The sequence below is a fragment of the Rhinolophus ferrumequinum genome, chromosome 20 (assembly GCF_004115265.2).
Source record: "Rhinolophus ferrumequinum isolate MPI-CBG mRhiFer1 chromosome 20, mRhiFer1_v1.p, whole genome shotgun sequence".
In the NCBI taxonomy this organism is placed as follows: domain Eukaryota; kingdom Metazoa; phylum Chordata; class Mammalia; order Chiroptera; family Rhinolophidae; genus Rhinolophus; species Rhinolophus ferrumequinum.
In genome coordinates, this window is record NC_046303.1 from 352186 (window position 1) to 370591 (window position 18406).

At 50.8% G+C, this 18406-nt stretch overlaps 1 protein-coding gene across 4 annotated transcripts in view; it reads left to right on the forward strand.

Moving 5' to 3' along the window:
* The window catches only part of OGDH (oxoglutarate dehydrogenase), a 60610-nt gene that overhangs the window by 23230 nt on the left and 18974 nt on the right, over positions 1-18406 (forward strand). For 2 of the 4 annotated variants that reach the window (XM_033088073.1, XM_033088072.1), the window contains exons 5-11: positions 4561-4605; positions 12866-12981; positions 13525-13679; positions 13795-13941; positions 14348-14438; positions 14748-14927; positions 17251-17379. In XM_033088073.1, the coding sequence (XP_032943964.1) occupies positions 4561-4605; positions 12866-12981; positions 13525-13679; positions 13795-13941; positions 14348-14438; positions 14748-14927; positions 17251-17379 (863 nt within the window). The remainder of the gene's footprint in view (positions 1-4560; positions 4606-12865; positions 12982-13524; positions 13680-13794; positions 13942-14347; positions 14439-14747; positions 14928-17250; positions 17380-18406) is intronic. The other 2 variants (XM_033088075.1, XM_033088074.1) reach the window with 1 other exon arrangement.

Here is an 18406-nt window from a genome sequence, read left to right on the forward strand (position 1 = left end):
AGGCGGGTCAGAAGATAATCCCGGGACTTGCTCGTTTGCTTTCGGGTCCCAGAGCTCAGTACAGTGCTGCGCTGCCCGCTGCCACTTCTATCCGCTCTGACGCACGGCGAGTTCCAGAGCGAGCTGTGCACTGGGTGTCTCAATTCTTAAATGCCGGTGATCACACTCAGGAAACTTTGGAAGGCGTCCCCAGTGCGTAGGGGCACGTGTGGCGTGCGGCGGCCGTCCCGCTCACGCGCACCCCTCCGCTGTCACGTGCAGGGCGTGGCTGGGCTCACACCGCAGCCGCTTCCTCCAGTAATCTGCTCTCGTCACCGTGCTGCTAACCTGTGTCACAGAATGACGACGTGTCTAACTTTGAAATGGGCCGCTTTCCCGAGTGCTGCATGCTAATGAAAGCCCTGATTACCGCCCTGCCTAACTCTGCTCCTTGCGAGGGGATGGGACTCGCCTCCTCTGCGTGACGGTCTCACGCTCTGCAGGGCCCAGGCGCTCCTGTGGGCTCGGCTACGTGATGGCCTGGGAAGCCAGGCATTAGGCAGGTACAGCCGGCCTCAGACAGCACAGGCTCTGGCATCGGCGTTCATGGTCTGCCGCTGCCCTGTCTGCACTTCGGTGGACGGTGGGCGTGCGGTCTCCTCCACTGTCCTTGTGCTGCAGTCATCTCAGGAGGAAAGCTTAGAGAAGCCCCCAGAACGTGACTGGACCGGCCAGTTCAGGTTGTAGGCAGGGCATGTGTTGAGTCCTGCTGCTTTAGTCAGTGGTGCCAGCTCTGCTCCCAGGGGTGGCCTTCTCTCTGCGGCATCTGGATTTGGAGCTTCCTCTCATGGTGTTGCCTTGCGACACCCAGCCTGACACAGCCTGTGCTCGTCAGTCCTATATCCTCACGCACTGTGAGTCCTCCCCGAGAGAGGCCTGGCCCACACCCCGCAGGGGTCCCTTGTCGGTGCTTCGGGGGGCCTGGGCCGTGTCTAACATGGCCGAGCATCCAAGCAGAACAAGAAGGGAGCCTGCTCCCCCAGTGGCATCCCTGGGTGCCAGCTTCTTGGTATCTACATGCACGTTTTTCGGTAGTTGTCGTCCCATTAGAATGGCTTGGGGAGCTTAGAGTTGTCCTCTGTCCCACTTGAGACGGGTCAGATCAGGGCAGAGCTGCAGCCGAAGGGCATAGACGATGAGTCTGTGAAGGGGGAGAAGTCAGTTCGCAGACACTGCCCAGCTCCTCAGCGCACAGCTCTCGTCACAGGCAGAGGCAGGGCCTGTCTCGTCCCTTCTAGTTCTTTCTAGGCTGTGTCGACTTGCTTTGCATCCTCCTCAGGAATGGTGTCCCACGTGTCTGTGCTTCTCACAGTGAGGGTGAGCATTACAAACCTGGGGACACAACAGTGGCCCCAGAGTGTCCTGCGCTCCTTGGAGGAAGAGTCCCTCCTCTGGCCAGGAGCCCTTCAGAAGCACTTGGAGAAAGTAGGGGGGCAGCCTTCCCTTTGTCGGAGAAAAGTGTGTTTTCACCTTGGGAATTTTAAATTGTGTGACATGAAAGTCACGATAAATTCTTCCTTCAGGTGGAAAAACTGGAAATAATGTAAGCCCAGTACGTTTGCGTGCCTAGGGAAATTAACCTTGATTTGTCTCCTCGCTGACATATGCGGGAGCTGACCCCTGGGCAGCTCCCTGAGCGCTTTCACACCCCGTGTCATCCAAACTGCAGCCTGGCTCTGCCAGGACTGGCTGTGTGCCTCCATGTCCTCAGCTGTCCATCAGGTGGTGTCGGAATTAAATACATCCTCAGAATGGGGCCTGAAGCTCACTCACCCCCGGGAGGGCTGAGCTAGTGTGATTATTCAGCTGACATGGTGGCTGCCAGACGCCAGTAGAGAGCCAGAAACAGAGGAGCGATGGAGTATTAGCCCAGGTCACACAGGAGTTGGTGGCCAGGACCCTGTGTCACAGTGAGCGAGTGGCCGCAAGCTGTCCCAAGTCGCCCCTCCACCTTCCCAAGCTTGGTTCCCTCCCCTTCAGGCTTGCCTGGGGCTGCCCACCCCTCTCTGGGTGCAGCTCCATTTCTCATTCTCTATGGGACACTGAGGCTCAAGTGACATTCACGCACACCATCGCGAGCACTGTTGTTGGAGGCCGTGTTGGTGGGGGTAGGAGCCAGTCTGCGGTGCTAGCAAGCTGTTGTCCACTCAACTCCTTAAAGAAAGTGGAATGGGTGAAATCGTTTCTGCTGCATTCTTGACTTTTCCTGACCAATTCTGAGAAGGCTGGGAAGTGCTGGCCTAGGGTCCCTATCCTGACGTCTCAAATTCCCCCCGCAGCTTCGGGGACGCACGGGGAGATGTGGGGACCTGGCACAGGCGGGACTTCTGTGAATGCAGCAGCCGTATTGTAGAGATGGTGGGCTTGGTGGTACCTTTAGTTAGAATTTGATAATTAGTTAGAACGGTTTCCCAGTGGGGTGTGGGTTGTGTGCCATAATCGTGCGGGTAAGTGGCTAGGAACGGTTGTCTTTTCCCAAGATGTGTTATGTTGCGGACCAGGTTCCAGGGGCCAAGTTGTCCCGTCCATCCCACTTCCTGGAGAATTGGCAGCTCTAATGTGCGATCCCAGGGCACACATTCCACCGGCCCCCTGGTGGCCCTAAAGAAGGGTCAGGGTGAGGCTTTTGATGGAAAGGTCCAGACAGTGCTTCTTGTGGCCGTCTTAGCTGAATTCCGCTGACTGCAGGCGGACCATGGTCTGGCTCCAGCCTAGGGTCCTTCCTGTGCCAGACTCCAGCCCTGCTTTGTGGAGGTGGGGTGGGGGGCATCTGGCTTCTGGCCTGAGCTGAGCTGCCCTTGACTGGTCTGGGACCTGGCGAAAGCTCCGTTTAACTCCTGCCCTCGGTTTCCTCTTCTCTTTCAAGTGCAACGTTTGCATTGGGTTCCAACTTAAAGATGCCATCGTCTGTGGCTTCTCACAGTGACAGAATGATTGAGATTTACACATAATTAAAGGAGGACTGGAAACAAATTCTATAAGAGGGAGGAAAGCATGAAGCGTCATCTCCTGTTTACAGTGTCTGCAAGTTATCAGTCTTGGGAAATGAACTTGAGTTAAATAGTTAAAAGCCAATTTAAAAGCCCGAATTGTAACAACATTTTCACTCCTTAAGTGAGTTGGCTCAGCACAGCGGGGGTGAAGTCTCCCACCCCCTCCTAAAGCCCCTCACGGCTGGAAAAGCCAGCTCAAAATAGAGCTCCTTCCTGGTCAGCTTTCCGGTGTCGGTCTCCGCTGGCCTGCTGCGCACAGGGCAGTTAGGTAGCCATTACTGGCTGCTGAGGGTCCCTCAGTGACTCGAGAGGGCCGAGCTAAGGCAGGGTGGGCACGCCTCCCCCAGGCTGTCCTCCCTCCTGGATGCCCAGGAGCTGACCAACTGACGAGTCTCACCCAGGCCTGACGTCACGTGCCTGCCCTTCGCATACTCTGCTTCTCTGGAGGCAATGCGGCCAAACCCCAGCCCGTCTGTGTCTAGCAGACGGAATTTTCTTTCGTGTTTTCAGGTGCTCCAGTGCTGGGATCCTGTGTGCTCTGTAAATGGCACCCAGAAAATCTTCTTCTACTCTCTTTTGGTCTGTGTCTTTCATTCACATTTTATTTTAAAAATACTGAGAAGTACAGGTATCCCCTCTTACCTGCGCGCATACGCTCCAAGATGCCCAGGTGGTGCTTGAAACTGCGGGTAGTACAGACCCTGTGTGTACTGTTGTTTCTGTGCACACATACCTGTGATAAGTATAGTTTATGGACTAGGCCCAGTAGCTGAACAGCAATAACTAACAATAAACAATTGCAGCCATGTGCTCTAACAGAAGTTAGGTGAACGTGGTCCCTCTCTGATCACCGAGCAGCTACCCGGTGACGAGCGGGCCTGAATTCGCTGAACAAAGGGATGATTCACGTCCCAGCAGGACAGAATAGGATGGCTCAGGAGAAGGTGTTGTCCTTTCCTGCCAGGTGTGGCCGGCACTGAAGTGCTGGCTGAGGCAGGGGCTCTTGGGTTGTGTTCTGGGTAGTGGAGTGCCTGCCTGCACCTCCGTTCTCTGAGTGGGGACATGGGGAATGGGGGTGTGCCTGCCTCTCGAATCCGGCAGAATCTTGAGCCTTAGGGTTTAGACTGCTGGATGCCTAGTTCTGAGGAGTGGTTCCTGAAAAATGAGGCTTTCTCATTGTCTCATTCTCTTCTCCAGTGTTTTCATCCCGAAGTGTCCAGGTGTGCTAGGTCTGGAGTCCCCGGGACAGCCGGACAGCCATGGCTCAGCTCCTTTTTTGGGATGGGGGAGGCACACTCACGCTGCTGCCCAGTGGCCGCCAAACGAGCATCCAGGGCCTTCCCCCGCCCCCCAGCTGTTTACCACGTAGCTCTCCAACCATGTCCTACCATCCCAACCCCACCTTCCCTCGGTGTGTGTCTTTGTGACCTTGTTTGTGCTCCCGTGACGTGCAGGGCTGGGGTGTTGGGCGCCCTCACTAACGCACCTGTCTTTTTCCTCCCGCGCTCACCCATCTCCCCGCTCTCAGACCTTGCCGTTTTCCAGGACCGACTGCGAATGCTAACAGTAGGAGGTACGGACACCCCAAGCCTCTCTTTTCCTGCAGCTGAGGAGTCACTGGAACAGGATGTGCGACTTTTCCTAGCATGCAATGTGGGGAAAGTTGACACAACTCTGTCAAGTGTTTTGAAGTTTGTTGATTGTTTGGAAATCTGTTTTTCCCGCCATTCAGTTATTAACCACCAGGTAGAGCTGCTTTTCGTGCATTTTTGTTTCCATCCATTTTGTGTTCTGAGAGCATCGTCACCTCCCATGTGTCACCATCACATCACTGAGCTTCGTCGGTGGCATGGGCTCAGGCTCGCAGCCACACCGCTCTGCACGCTGCACCCCGTCCGTCCATGAGGGGCCTTCGGCTGGGCTCTGGATTCCCTCAGGTTGTGCTTCCTACGTTCCTCTGACAAGATTTCCCTTTTGGTCTCCCTGTTTGAGGGACAGCTGGAGTATCAGTAAAGAAATAATTAAGTAAGGAGCCCTGAGGACCCTGAGCTCTGGGCAGAGCCCCTCTGAGGAATCCAGAGTGGGGTGCTGGGGTCATCTGCCTGCTGTCACTCAGCCGTGGCCAGTCTTCCTGCCATGTCAAGCCTCTCGCAGAAGTTCTCTTTCCCTCCACCTTACTCCTAGTAAGTGTGAGACTCTGGTTTTCGTTAAACTTACTATTTTGGGATAACTGTACATTCATGGGCCATTGTCAGAAGTAACCGAGATCCGTGTGCCTGTCGGCCAGTTCCCCGGTGGTCACAGGTCGGCAGCTGCAGTACGTCATAGCAGGTGCTGACACCAACGTGTGTCCCCACAGGGTCCTTCCAGCTGCTCTTCTGGAGCAGCAGCACTTGCCCTCGGCTCCGCCCCTGCAGTGCCTGGCAGCCACTCCGCTCCGTTTCCGTGACTCATTTCCAGGATGTTAGACAAGTGGAATTGCGATCCCTAATGTTGGTCATTGGCATTTTCCAACTGGCACGATTTTCCAATTTTCCGCGTTTCATCTGGGTTGTTTCCTACAGTTTGTTCCTTTATTTCCGGCAGCATCCCTGGCCCTGGGTGGCTCACAGTGGTTTTAACCTTTCGCTTGTTGACGGACATTCGGGTTCTTTCCTTCTTTGGCGAATGGGGTTTTGCGGAGCGAGTTTTAAATTCTGATGAATCCTTTTATGAACCGGGCTTTTGGTGTCAAGTCTAAGAGCTCTTCCCTTAGCTCTCGATCCCAAAGATTTTCTCTTACGTATTTTTTCTGAAGGTTGTATAGTTCTGCATTTTACATTTAAGTGTGTGCTCCACTTTGAGTTAGTTTCTGCATAAGATACGAAGTTTAGGTGAAGGGGTTTGTTTGGGTTTGGGGCGGTGTTGCCCGTGGAAGTCTGATGGCTGTGGCACCATTAACTGACGAGTTTGTCCTTAATTGAATTGAATTGCTTGTGCACGTTTGTCAAAAAGCAGCTACCTGGGCCTGTTCCTGGGTTCTCTGTTCTCTCCCTCAGTCTGTGGGACTGTCCCCCACCAGTGCCGCCCTATGTTGACAACTGTAACTGCTGCACTTACCTTCCTTTTTCGGAATTGTCTTGGCTGTTCTTGGGCTTTTCTCTTCCCGTAGAAATTGTGGACTAAGCTGTCTCCGTTACAGAAGACCTTCCTGGGGTTTTGGAAGGAGCTGTGTTAAGGCGACAGATCAGTGTGGGGAAACGCGCCACCTGTACCTTGTTGCCTGCAGACCTTGGCGGGTGCATGTCTCCCATTGTTCAGAGTCCTGGCTTCTTTCACCAGCTCGCTGTAGTTTGCAATATACAGAAACCGTACGTGTTTTGTTAGACTCACATCTAAGTACTTTTTTTAATGTCCACATATTCATCACTAACATCGAGAAATACAATTGATATTTCTGTTTGTTAAATCCTGTGACCTGGCTAAGTTATTCTAGGACTTTTTTGTTTTTAGATTCCTTGGGATTTTTCTATGTAGATAGTCATACCATCTGAAAACAGGAACAGTGATTTCTTCCTTTCCAGTCTGTGCCGTTTCTTTTCTCGCCAGCTTCGCCTGGCTGCACTTCTAGGACTGTGCTGAGTCAGTGAGGACGGACGTCCCTCCTTGTCCTGGGCTCAGGGACAGCGCCCATTAAGTGTAGGAACAGCTGTGGGTTTTTTGTAGATGCTGTTTATCAAGTTGAGGAAGATCCCCTCTATTCCTATTTTTCTGGTAGTTTTTAATTATGAGCGGGTGTTAAATTTTGTCAGATACTTTCTCTGCATCTCTTGATGTGGTCACGTGACTTTTCTTTAACCTGATAGTATGGTGGGTCACACTGATTGATTTTCAAATATTGAACCAAGCTTGTATTACTGGAATGAATCTCACTTCATCATGGTATGTAATTCTTTTCGTATATTGCTGCAGCTATATGTACAATTTTTGCATCTGTATTTGTGAGGGATATGGGTTTGTAATTTTCTTAACTGTTTGTCTCAATATCACAGTAATTCTACCTTCATAAAATGAGTTGAGAAGTTTTCTTCCTACTTTGTGTTCTAGAAAAGATTGTGTAGAATTGGTGTTAATTCTTCTTTAAACATTTGGTAGAATTCTCCAGCAAAACCATCTGGGTTTGGAGATTTCTTTTTCAGAAAGTTTTTATTTATGAATTTCATTTCCTTAATAGTCATAGACCTAATCAAATTATGTGTGTCCTGTTCAGTGAGTAATGGCAATTTGTGTTGTTCTAGGAATGGTTCGTCTGAGTTGTCAAATGTACATATGTAGAGTTGTCCACAGTATTATACCCTTATTGTCCTTTTGGTGTTTGCGGTCTCTGTATTGATACCCGTTTCATTCCTGATACCGGTAATTTGTGTCTTCTCTTTTTCTTTGTTAGTCTTGTTAGAGGTTTGTCAATGCTATTGATCTTTTCAAAGAACTCGCTCCGTGTTTCATTGATTTTTCTCTCATTTTCCTGTTTTCAATTCCATTGATTTCTGCTCTTGTCTTTACTATTTTCCTTACTTCTGGTTTCTTTGCAGTTGGGTTTTTTTTTTTTTAAACTCCTTTTTCTGGGTTCTTGTGGTGGGAGCTTGGATGACTGACTAGAAACTTCTCTAATGTATGTATTTATTGCTATAAATTTCCCTCTCACAGTGCTTTAGCTGTCCCACATACTTTGATGTGTTGTATTTCCATTTTTATTCAGTTCTATGTATGTTTTGATATCCCTTGAGACTTCGTCTCTTTGATTCATGGATTATTTAGAAGTGTCTTGTTTACTTTCCAAGAATTTGGAGATTTTTCTTATATCTTTCTGTGATTAATTTGTGATTTGATTCCATTGTGGTCAGAGAATGCATGATGTCAATTCTGCTAAATTTGTTGAGGGCTTATTTTTTTTTATGGCCCAGTGTATTGATTGTCTTGGCATATTTTCCACGGACACTGTTGTTGGGTGAAGTGTTCTGTAAACGTCCATTAGGTCTTGTTGGTTGATGGTTGCTGAGTCCTTTATTTTCAGTCAGTTATTGAGAGAACGGTGTTGAAGTCTCCAACTATAACTGTGGATTTGGTAAGACTCTCCTTTGAGTCTTACCAGGTTTTGGCTCACATATTTTGTGGTTCTGTTGTTTGGTGCATATACATTTAAGATTGCTGTGTCTTCTGGGTGGATTGACCTATTATGTAACGTCCCTCTCTGACTCTGGTAATTTGCTTTGCTTGGATGTCTACTTTATCTGACAGTAATATTAGGTAGCCACTCCTGGTTTTGTTTGATTGTGTTTATAATCTATCTTTTCCCATCCCTTTACGTTCAGTCTGCCTGTATCATATTTGAAGTGAGTTTCTTGTAGATAACCATATAGTTGGGTTCTGTTGTTTTTTTGTTTTTTTCCTCCCGTTCGTCCGCCTCCCCCTCCCTCCCAACCCAGTTCAAGCCATTGTTTCTCAGGCTTGAGGACAGAGCTCCCATGCTGGTATTATGAGCCTTGCGCTCCCCCGCCTGAGGCAGTAGGTCACCAGTCATTGGTCGGCCACTCACAGCAGCTCACGGCAGCTCTCCCCAGCTGCCGGCCGTTCATGATGGCTGCCAGCTGGCCTCTCATGCTGGCCACCAGCTGCTCCTGGCAGCACACGGTAGCCCCGGCAACACACAGCAGCCGACGGCAGCACACAGCCACTCACGATGGCTGCCAGCTGCTCCTGGCAGACCACGGCAGCACACAGCATTCACGCCCACCTCCGGCTGCTCATGGCAGCCCAGCTCCAGGGAGAGCTGTTGTTCACAATCTTAGCTGTAGAGGGCGCAGCTCACTGGCCCGTGTGGGAATCGAATCGGCGACTCGGCGACTCCGGCGTTAGGAGTCGGTTGCTCCAGCCACCTGAGCCACCAGGCCAGCCCAGGGTCCTGTTTTTTTAATCCACTCTGCCAATCTATCTTCTGATTGGTATATTTAGATAGTTTATATTTAATGTAATTATTGATATGTTAGGGCTTAAGTCTGCCATTTTATTCTGTATTTTGTGTTTGTCCTCTTTCATTTCTCTGTTTTTACCTGGCTTCCTGTGAGTTTTTAAGCCCATATTTTTAAATTCTATTTTTACATATAGTATTTTTTATCATATCTTTTTGTGTTTTTAGCCTTTTTAGTAGTTGTCTAGGTATGACATTTATATGTACACATATCTGTACCAGTCTACTGGTATCATTTACCAGTTCAAATAAAGTGTGGAAATGTACCTCCCTTTACATCCTTTCACCCTCTCCATTTAAAATATAGTTGTTAATAAATGTTTCCTCCACATAACCTTTAGAATAATATCAGCTAGTAGTATAAATTTGCTACAACCATCAAACATAATTTAGAAGACCCACGGGGAGAAGGAAAGTCTCTTTTATTTACCCATATTTTTGCTTTCCATGTTCTTTCCTCCTCCCTGATGTCTAAGATTCCTTCTGATATCATTTCCCTTCTATTGGAGAACTTCCTTTAGCCATTCATTTAAAGTGACAAATTCTCTTAGTTCCCTTCATCTGAGATTGTCTTAATTTCCCCTTCATTTCTAAAAGATATTGTCACCAGATATAGGATTCTGGGAAGACAGTTCTTTTCTTTCAGCTCTGAAAAGTGTGGTACCACTCCTTTCTGGCTCCATGGTTTCTGATGAGAAATCCACTGTCATTTGTGGTGTTTTTCTCTCCAGGTAAGGTGTTATTTTACTCTGTCTGTTTTCAAGACTTTTTCTTTAATTTTCAGAACTTGAATTATGATGTGTTTTGGCGTGGATTTCTTTGAGTTTATCCTATGAATTCGTGAATCTTGAATCTGGGTTTCATTCTTCTGCCATATTTGGGAAGTTTTCAGCCATTATTTGCCAAATCATTTTCCAGCTGCCCTCTTTATCCTCTCCTTCGTGGATTCATCAACATGAATGTGAGATCTTCTGCTGCAGTGTCACATGTCCACAAGGCTTTCTTCATTCTTTTTCCAGTCCATTTTTCTCCTCTTCAGATCGGTTAATTTCTATTGTTCTGTCCTCAAGTTTACTGATTCTGCCCCTGATTCTGCCACCGATCCCACCTCCTGAGTTTTAATTCGGGTTATTATATTTCTCAGTTTCAGAATTTCCCATTTGGTCCTTCTTTGTATCTCTAATTTTGGGCAGACGTTCTGTTTCTTTGCTGAGTCTTATTTTTTTCATTTGTCTCTGTTGTGTTCTAATTGTTACTGAAATCTAGTGATGATGGCTCCTTGAGAATCTTAGTCAGATAATTCTAACATCTGTGTCCTGTTGGTGTCTGCTGATTATCTTTTCTCATTCAACCTGAGATATTCCTGGTTCTTGTTGTGAGTGATTATTTTTTGAAACCAGGACATTTTGCATATTAGGAGACTTGGAATCTTACTTAAATCTCTTTTATAGCTGTCTCCTCTGAGCACCACTCTGGTGGGAAGGGCCCCCCTAGTTACCCCCAGGTGGTGATGGATGTCCCGGTCCCCCAAGGTCTCTGTGGACACTGGGTCGGGGAGTGGGCTAGCGCAGTACCTCCCATAGGGGATGAAAATTTGGACCCCCTCTTGGGCCTTCTTCAGAATTTTGGGTGGATTGGAGACAGGAGTGTGTTGTAGTGTGGTAAGGGTGTGGATGAGGCTGCAGTGTGTTCTGTGTATTTGGCTGGAATCAAGCAGTTACTGTCTGTCCTGCTAGCTGCCCCTCTGCTGGTCCTTTAGTAGAGCAGATTTTGTTGGGGCTTTTTGTCTGTACCTTAGGAGTCTTGCCTTCTTCTCCACCTTTTGGAGTCTCATATACGATGTCTGAGGTTTCAGTTGTGCTTCGTGGGGAATAGGGAGCAGTACGTATTGTCTGCCTTCCCAGAAGCCGGCCGCTGTGGACTGAATTTCTCAGATGACTGAAGAATTCAGAAGCAGGGCCCGTGGTGTTGAGGTTCAGCATCTCTGAATGACCAGTTCAGGGGGTGGAAGTGAAGAGCCGCAGACGTGGTGAGGCCTAGGGTGCTTCCTGCTGAAAGGCCGCGGCAAGCCAGGTTCTCCACACATGTCGCTGGTCACCGCCATGATCCAGGTGTCCCCACAGAGTGTACACGGTGAACACCCTTCCTGAGGCCCTATGGAGCGTTCTAGAAGTGCCCCCATCTGGTTCTGGTTTTCCCCCATAAACACCGCAAGCTGGGCTGCGAGTGGCCAGAGACGTGCATGTCACCTGGCCCACATGACAGGCTGTCCTCCTGGCAGCGGTGCAGAGCCTCACCAGCCACCACTCCCACACCCCGCCCCCCAAGAAAAAAGCCAGTTGCTTTCGTTTTACTTAAACCAAAAGGATTTGAGAATTTGCCTTTAAGACCAAAGAAATGGGTCCGGAAGAATCAGCTAGATAAAGGCCTGAGCCAGCATGTGGGGCACAGTGGGCGATTCCTGGCCTCCACGTCTCCCCGAGACTCACATACGCAGCTGTGTTTGCTCGCGACCGCTGCCACCCAGGCCAGAAAATGGTGTCTGTCCAGGGCGGTAGGAGCCGACCCTGCGGTGTCACTTGGCAGTTTTCCTCCAAATCTATTCCCCATTGAAGATTATCGTTGCGACATGAAAGCAGCACGTGATGCCCTAGAAAGAGCCGTTCCATCACATTCCTCTCAGCTTGAAACACTCAGACGTGGAGGTGCCCTGCGCGGAGTCAGTGCTCCAGGACGGAGCGGTGATGAGTTGGCTAGTTAATTAGTGAGGGGTTAATCGGTCAGATGATGATTAGTCGGCTAGTGAGCGATCAATTAGACGGTTGACTAGGGTTTCCCGCCCGTTCTCAGGATATTTTTTTTGCTTTCCCATTCCTGAATCTCAAGATATAAATTGTTTTCTGTTCTCCACAATGAATCGTTTCTACAAAGTGATGGCCAATACTACCCACCACCTGGGTTCAAGGAGCTGATTTTCCCAATTTCCCCACCAACTTTTCTCGGGATTCGGGAGCGGGAAAGCGAAAAGAATTTCTGAGAACGGGTGGGAATTCTCGCCCGGCAACCGTAGACCATGACTAGTTGGCTAGTGAGTGAACAGTTAACTATTAAGGGATTAGTCTGTCAGATGATGATTAGTCAGCCAGACAGTGATTGGTCCCCTAGTGAGCGATTAATTGGTAACTGGTGTTAGTGCTGGGCTGGGGAGAGTAAGAGTTAGATCGGGGACTGCCAAGGACTGTCTGGAGAGTAGGTGTAACGTGTGGATGGGGCCCTCTCCGGAGAAAGGACCGTCTCCTAGGGACCGCTGTGTGACCCTCGCTCTGCTGCCTGGCAGCCGTCCTGCAGACCAATCAGCTTCTTGGTGACTGTCCCTTCTCAGTCTCCCAGCTTCCTCTCAGTCACTGCATACGACTGCTATTGCCACCTAATTTACGTATGACCTATTCTATATGAATTCTTCATTTTCTGCTTAAATTCTCTCCTTAACTGTTTTTCATTTGTGCTTTCTGACTGATTTATCCAGTGTCTTCAAACCAAAATTAGTTGGTGTCTTTGGGACCTTGAAATACCCTTTTCTCTAAATTATGAATGGTTGGTACACTGTATGAACCTTGTTCTCACTTACCTATGACACCCAATAATATTCTCAGCTTCTGTTTGTTGCTAAATTTTGTGTTTCTGGCTTTAAAATAGTATTTATTTTTGTGTATATCAGAGGTTTTTATGACTTTTCTCTTCTCCTTTCTCTCCCCTGGGGAGTCCCTTCCCCTTTTCATGAACTGTGGCCCCTGTGTGGCTGTGCTCGTGTCCCCTCGCCCCGCAGGGTTCTACGGCCTGGACGAGTCTGATCTGGACAAGGTCTTCCACCTGCCGACCACCACGTTCATCGGCGGGCAGGAGTCAGCGCTTCCTCTGCGGGAGATCATCCGGCGGCTGGAGGTGAGGGCACGGCACTTTCCAGAACAACCTGTGCTGGCAGGAGGCCTCCCGATGAGGCCCCTTTTCCTTGGTCCTACATTTTTTAAAGTGTAAGGGAAACGGAGCTTTTTATGCTACTTTGTAGATAAAAATCCATGTTTTTTATTTTTACAGTCAGACATAGAAAGGAGAAGAAAACTGTGTGTGTTCCAATGCCAGTGGGGGTTTATTCATTTGTGGGAAGTCCCCAGCGTATATGCCTGAGCTCAGACTGCCCAGTGGCACCGCTGGTTCCCCGGCCAGACACAGGCTGCTCACCCCACCCCCATTCCCTCATTTTCCCATTTCTTCTTTCCCTCCTCCTCTCTCGACTTGGTGGGCAATAAGCCTGCGGGACACACTATACACACACGCACACACACAAACTCTCACACACACCCCTCAATCTACCCCGTCACAGCGGGCTCCAGTGTGTGTGAGAGGGAGGCCGTGTTCCCCCCAGCCCTGTGGCCAAGTGGGCGGTCAGCACAGCTGGGTGGACACCCGTGACTGTGTGTGGAACAGATGGCCTACTGTCAGCACATTGGGGTGGAGTTCATGTTCATCAACGACCTGGAGCAGTGCCAGTGGATCCGGCAGAAGTTTGAGACACCCGGGATCATGCAGTTCACCAATGAGGAGAAGCGGACCCTGCTGGCCAGGCTCGTGCGGTCCACCAGGTGTGGGCTGTGTTCAGGGCGGCCTGTCGATGGAGCGGGGAGGGGGGCGGCCCAGCCCCTCAGGAGCGGTGTTGGCCCTGTGACATGCTCTCAGGGCAGCCTGGTTCCCGTGCAGGTTCGAGGAGTTCCTGCAGCGGAAGTGGTCGTCTGAGAAGCGCTTTGGCCTGGAAGGCTGCGAAGTGCTGATCCCCGCGCTCAAGACCATCATCGACAAGTCTAGTGAGAACGGCGTGGACTACGTGATCATGGGCATGCCGCACAGGTGCCTGCTGCAGCCGGGCGCTCGCCTGGTCCGCAGTCGCCCCCCGCTCCCGAGGGACCATTGCCACAGTGTCCCCTTCACTGCGGTCACTGTCATGCCCAAGGCCACAGGTGGTTTCAGACAGGCATCTTAGCCTTGTGTTGAACCCGAATGCCCTTGTTGGGGTCCCAGCAGAGGGAGGCTAACCCGGAGGGATGGCTGCTCGGTGACGTGCGCAGAGACGTTTCCACCTTCCTCCTGCCTCCCCTTCGCCTTGGTGTCGGGCAGGCGGAGGCTGGGTGTCGCACAGTGGCTTTGGTCTCAGCTCCTCTCAGGCAGCAAAGCGAGCTGCTTTCTGTCCCTCGGGGTGTGGGGCGGGGGTTGCCTGGGACACCGCTACAACCCGGCTCACCCCCATGTGTCCCAGGGGGAGGCTGAACGTGCTCGCCAATGTCATCAGGAAGGAGCTGGAGCAGATTTTCTGTCAGTTCGATTCCAAGCTAGAGGCAGCTGATGAGGTGAGGCGCCTGATTTCCTTTAGAAGCTTCTCACGAAGCCCCAGCCCATATGAGAACGCTGGCTCCACCGGCTTCTTGGGAAAGACAGCAGGGCTAAGGTCTTCGTACCATTCACAAAGCAGGTGGCCAGCGGCCGACTTAGAGAAAAGAGGGCCGGCCACGAGGTCAGAGGGCCGGCCCTGTGTCCTGAGTGGGAGCCATCCTGGGCAGAGTTTTCCCATCCTTCCAGGGATGGCGTACTGGGAGGAGAAGTGACCTACAGTACTGTCATGTGCTGCCCAGGATCGAGCCTCGCCGTTTGTCCTGCAGGGCTCTGGGGACGTGAAGTACCACCTGGGCATGTACCACCGGCGGATCAACCGTGTGACCGACAGGAACATCACCCTGTCGCTGGTGGCGAACCCTTCCCACCTCGAGGCTGCCGACCCCGTGGTGATGGGCAAGACAAAAGCCGAGCAGTTTTACTGCGGGGACACCGAGGGGAAGAAGGTAAGGCCATAGGGGCCGCCGGCCGGTCCAGGATGGTGCGCAGCCCCGGGCACGTCTCAGACATCACGCTTCTGGATGAGGCGGTTTTGTGCCCGGACCTGGAAAGAGTAGCAGTCGTGGCATCCCACCTATGGGCCTGCGTTCCCCTGATGGTGACAGCAGAGCTTGGCCGCACCTGTCTGCTTCCCTGTCTTGCAGAATGTCCCCGTGGACAGAGGTGTTTGCACTGAGCAGGAGGGCAAGGCTGCGCAGTGTGGGTGTCTGTGGGTGCAGAAGGGGCCGTGCCGATGCTGGGTGGCGCCCTGTGCAGACAGCTTTTCCAGGTGTCTGTGTGGACGCTGGACGCTGCTGGGCCAGCCCATCGTGCACAGAAGCCCCGATGGATTGTGATTGTCGGTCCTGGTTTGATCTCAAGGCAGAAGTCTGCTTGTGACAAATCGTGTAGTTCTTAACTGCCTCACCACCTCAGCCTCTCAGGCAGCAAAAACAAGTGTTTATGAGTGACGGGCGTACGTTCTGGGGAGGGTGCACCGTACCGCTTCAGGCGTCTCGCTCTTTCTAGAAAGTGGGACCCCTGTGAGGAGGCAGGAGAGCACATGGTGTGGGTAAGCTGAGGAGGGGCCGTAGCAGGGGTGGGAGTGGGGGTGCTGTGTGCTAGGTTCGGAAGCGGAATCAAAGGCAGCACCTGTGAACCACCCAGTGAAGAACTAGCGGGTGGGGAGGTGGGAAGGAAGGAAGGAACGTTCTCTGGAGATGGCAGATATGGGTGACGATGGAGGTGGGGCCGAGCGCTGCCCCACAGGTGCCCTGAAGGGTCAGACGTTTTAGAGGTGGAACCAATGTCAGCCTCCGGTTCTAGTTTGAAACACCGAGAGTCTATTAGTTTTGTGCGTGGAGGATGAGGAGAGAGGTTGCCATCAGAGGTGATGGAGTCTGGAGCGGTGTGGCCTTGGGAACAGGAAGTGGTGCACGCATGGATGGACATCCACCCTAGACTCGTGTGGCCTGTTGGGAGGATGTCGGGCTTGGGGGCCTGGACGGGGCCACAGAAACTACAAGGAGGCAGAAGGCACTTCCGTTCACTCCCCGGGGCAACCGATGACACAGGGCGGGAGGGTTGGGGAGACTGGAGTCGCTGACCATTGCCTCCAGCATTTCTGCTGTCCTTGATGGGACATTCAGGGCCAGGGAGGGGAACAAGATTGCAAAAAGCTTTGTGTGATGTCGGAACTCATAAATTACAGAAAAAAGGCACTCAGGCAGCGCTCACTCATTCTGGGAATGCTGGAAACGTTGTGAAAAGGAATAAGATAAGTCTTCAGATGATCGCACCAGTGGTCCTGGGGGGGCATACAGAACGGGGGGGGGGCTGCTTAGCCCTGTGTGGTCGCAGGCACAGGGCGTGTGCCCTGTTGGGGCAGCGGGCCAGTGTCTCATTGTGGGAGGATTTGTGAGTGGGGGAGGTGGCGGCGGCGCAGGCGGGGACTCTCTCGGAACTGGAAGTATCGCAGTTACGCTCTGGGCAGAGATTTGGAAATACCTGTGCGCATCGCCCTGGAAGTGCCGCTGTCCCCGTCAGCAGCGACACAACAGACATTGCTCTTCAGTACCATCCGTCCCCTGCCCTGGGGCAGGCGCCAGGCTCCTGAGGGAAACGTCATTGGGGGGCTGAGCTCCGTGCCCCATCTGGGCAGTGTGAGCATTGAAGGACGACCCACACGTGGGGGTCCAAGTAAATAAAAGGTGGGCAGGGGGCTCTTGCAAAACACCAGTCAGTAGCCGTAGGCGTAGCACCTGGCGGCAGCCCCAGGCACCACTGAGGGGCAGGAGACAGAGGCTGGCCTCACAGTCCCACCACTTTCTCGTTACCGAGGAGAAATGGTGAATTTAAGGGGGAGAGAGAGAGAGAGAGAGACGGCTGCCTGTCCAGGTGATCAGAGCAGACCTCCCCGGCATGGGCATCTCCTGGCGTGACATGCACCCTTCCTGAGCCTGGTCACAAAGGACTGTCAGGACGTGAGACCCGTCTGGAATGTGAAGATGGGTGAGGCGTCGGAGGAGCCAAAAGGGCTGGGGGCTGGGCCAGCACTGCCTTCCCAGGGTCCTACATCAGGGCGGTGAGCAGCCGCTGCAGCAGATGAGGAGTGGGCACGCAGTGCTGCTCTCATCGGGCTGGGAGGGCCCCCTGCCACTTGCTTTCGAAGTTTGAAATTATCTCAAACAATACTTTTTGAAAAGCAGCTTGTGACTTACTCTCCAGTGTGCTGTGTGGTGGTGGTGGTCTGGGCCGTGTTAGATTTGGGACTTCCTTGTGTGTCTGCAGGTCATGTCCATCCTCCTGCATGGGGACGCGGCGTTTGCCGGCCAGGGCATCGTGTACGAGACCTTCCACCTGAGTGACCTGCCATCCTACACGACTCACGGCACCGTGCATGTCGTTGTCAACAACCAGGTAACCCAGTCGCTGGTCGGCGTCTGGTCACACTCCCTCCCGAGGGCTCTGCTCCCCAGCCTTACTTAGAATGACAGCTCGTGGTTCCTGAGAATAAAATACGCTATTACAAAAAATGTGCATGACAGAAAACTTTCTGAAAGTGGGGAGATTTTAATTACCCTTTTTAAGATAGTGATATTTTAAAGTACTTTTTCTAGGCCTGCAAGCATATAGATGGCTATTCGTTTTTAAGAGACGGGTTCTGTATACCCCGTTTTATATCCATTTCTTATTTACCACATTATTTTCTCATGTCATTGTATACTCGTAAAGTAATTTTAATGGAAATATCCATTATAGGTTGTTTCATAAAATACACATTGCCATGTTGTTAGACTTTTAGGTCTCATTTTTCACTTTTAAATAATGCTGAGATGAACATTCTTATACGTAAAATACCTCTGCCCAGCTCTGATCCATGTCACTGTTATGTATCTGTTGTTCCCTCCGCCAGCCATATCCAAGGGTGCATTTCACCAATTGGTGTGAATTTGTGTCTAATAAATGTGGTTTACACTGCATCTCCCTGGATGCCAAAGACAGTGGGTGTCTTTCCTGGCATACCAGCTGTCTGTGTATCATTGGTGAAGAGATTGGTCAGTGTTTTGCATATGGAGGGCGGTATTTGTTTTATTATTAACATTTGAGAGTTCTTGATTGCTTCTGGATGTAAGTCCCTTGTCAGAGATGGGTTTTGCAAAGATTTTCTCCCAGTGTGTGGTTTATCTTCATTCTTTTACCAGTCTCTTCACAGAACAAAAGTTTTTATGTTGATGAAGTCCAATGTATGAATTTTTTATTTTATGGATCGTGTTTTTGGTGTCAGATCTAAGAAAACTTTGCCTTTCCAAGGTCACAAAGATTTTTCCCCCCATCTTCTAGAAGTTTCTTTATTTTGTGTTTCATATTTAAGTCTATGCTATAGTTGGGTAGTTGGAGTTTTGAGGTTCTTTTTCTCGCTTATAGATCTCCATTTGTTCCAGTA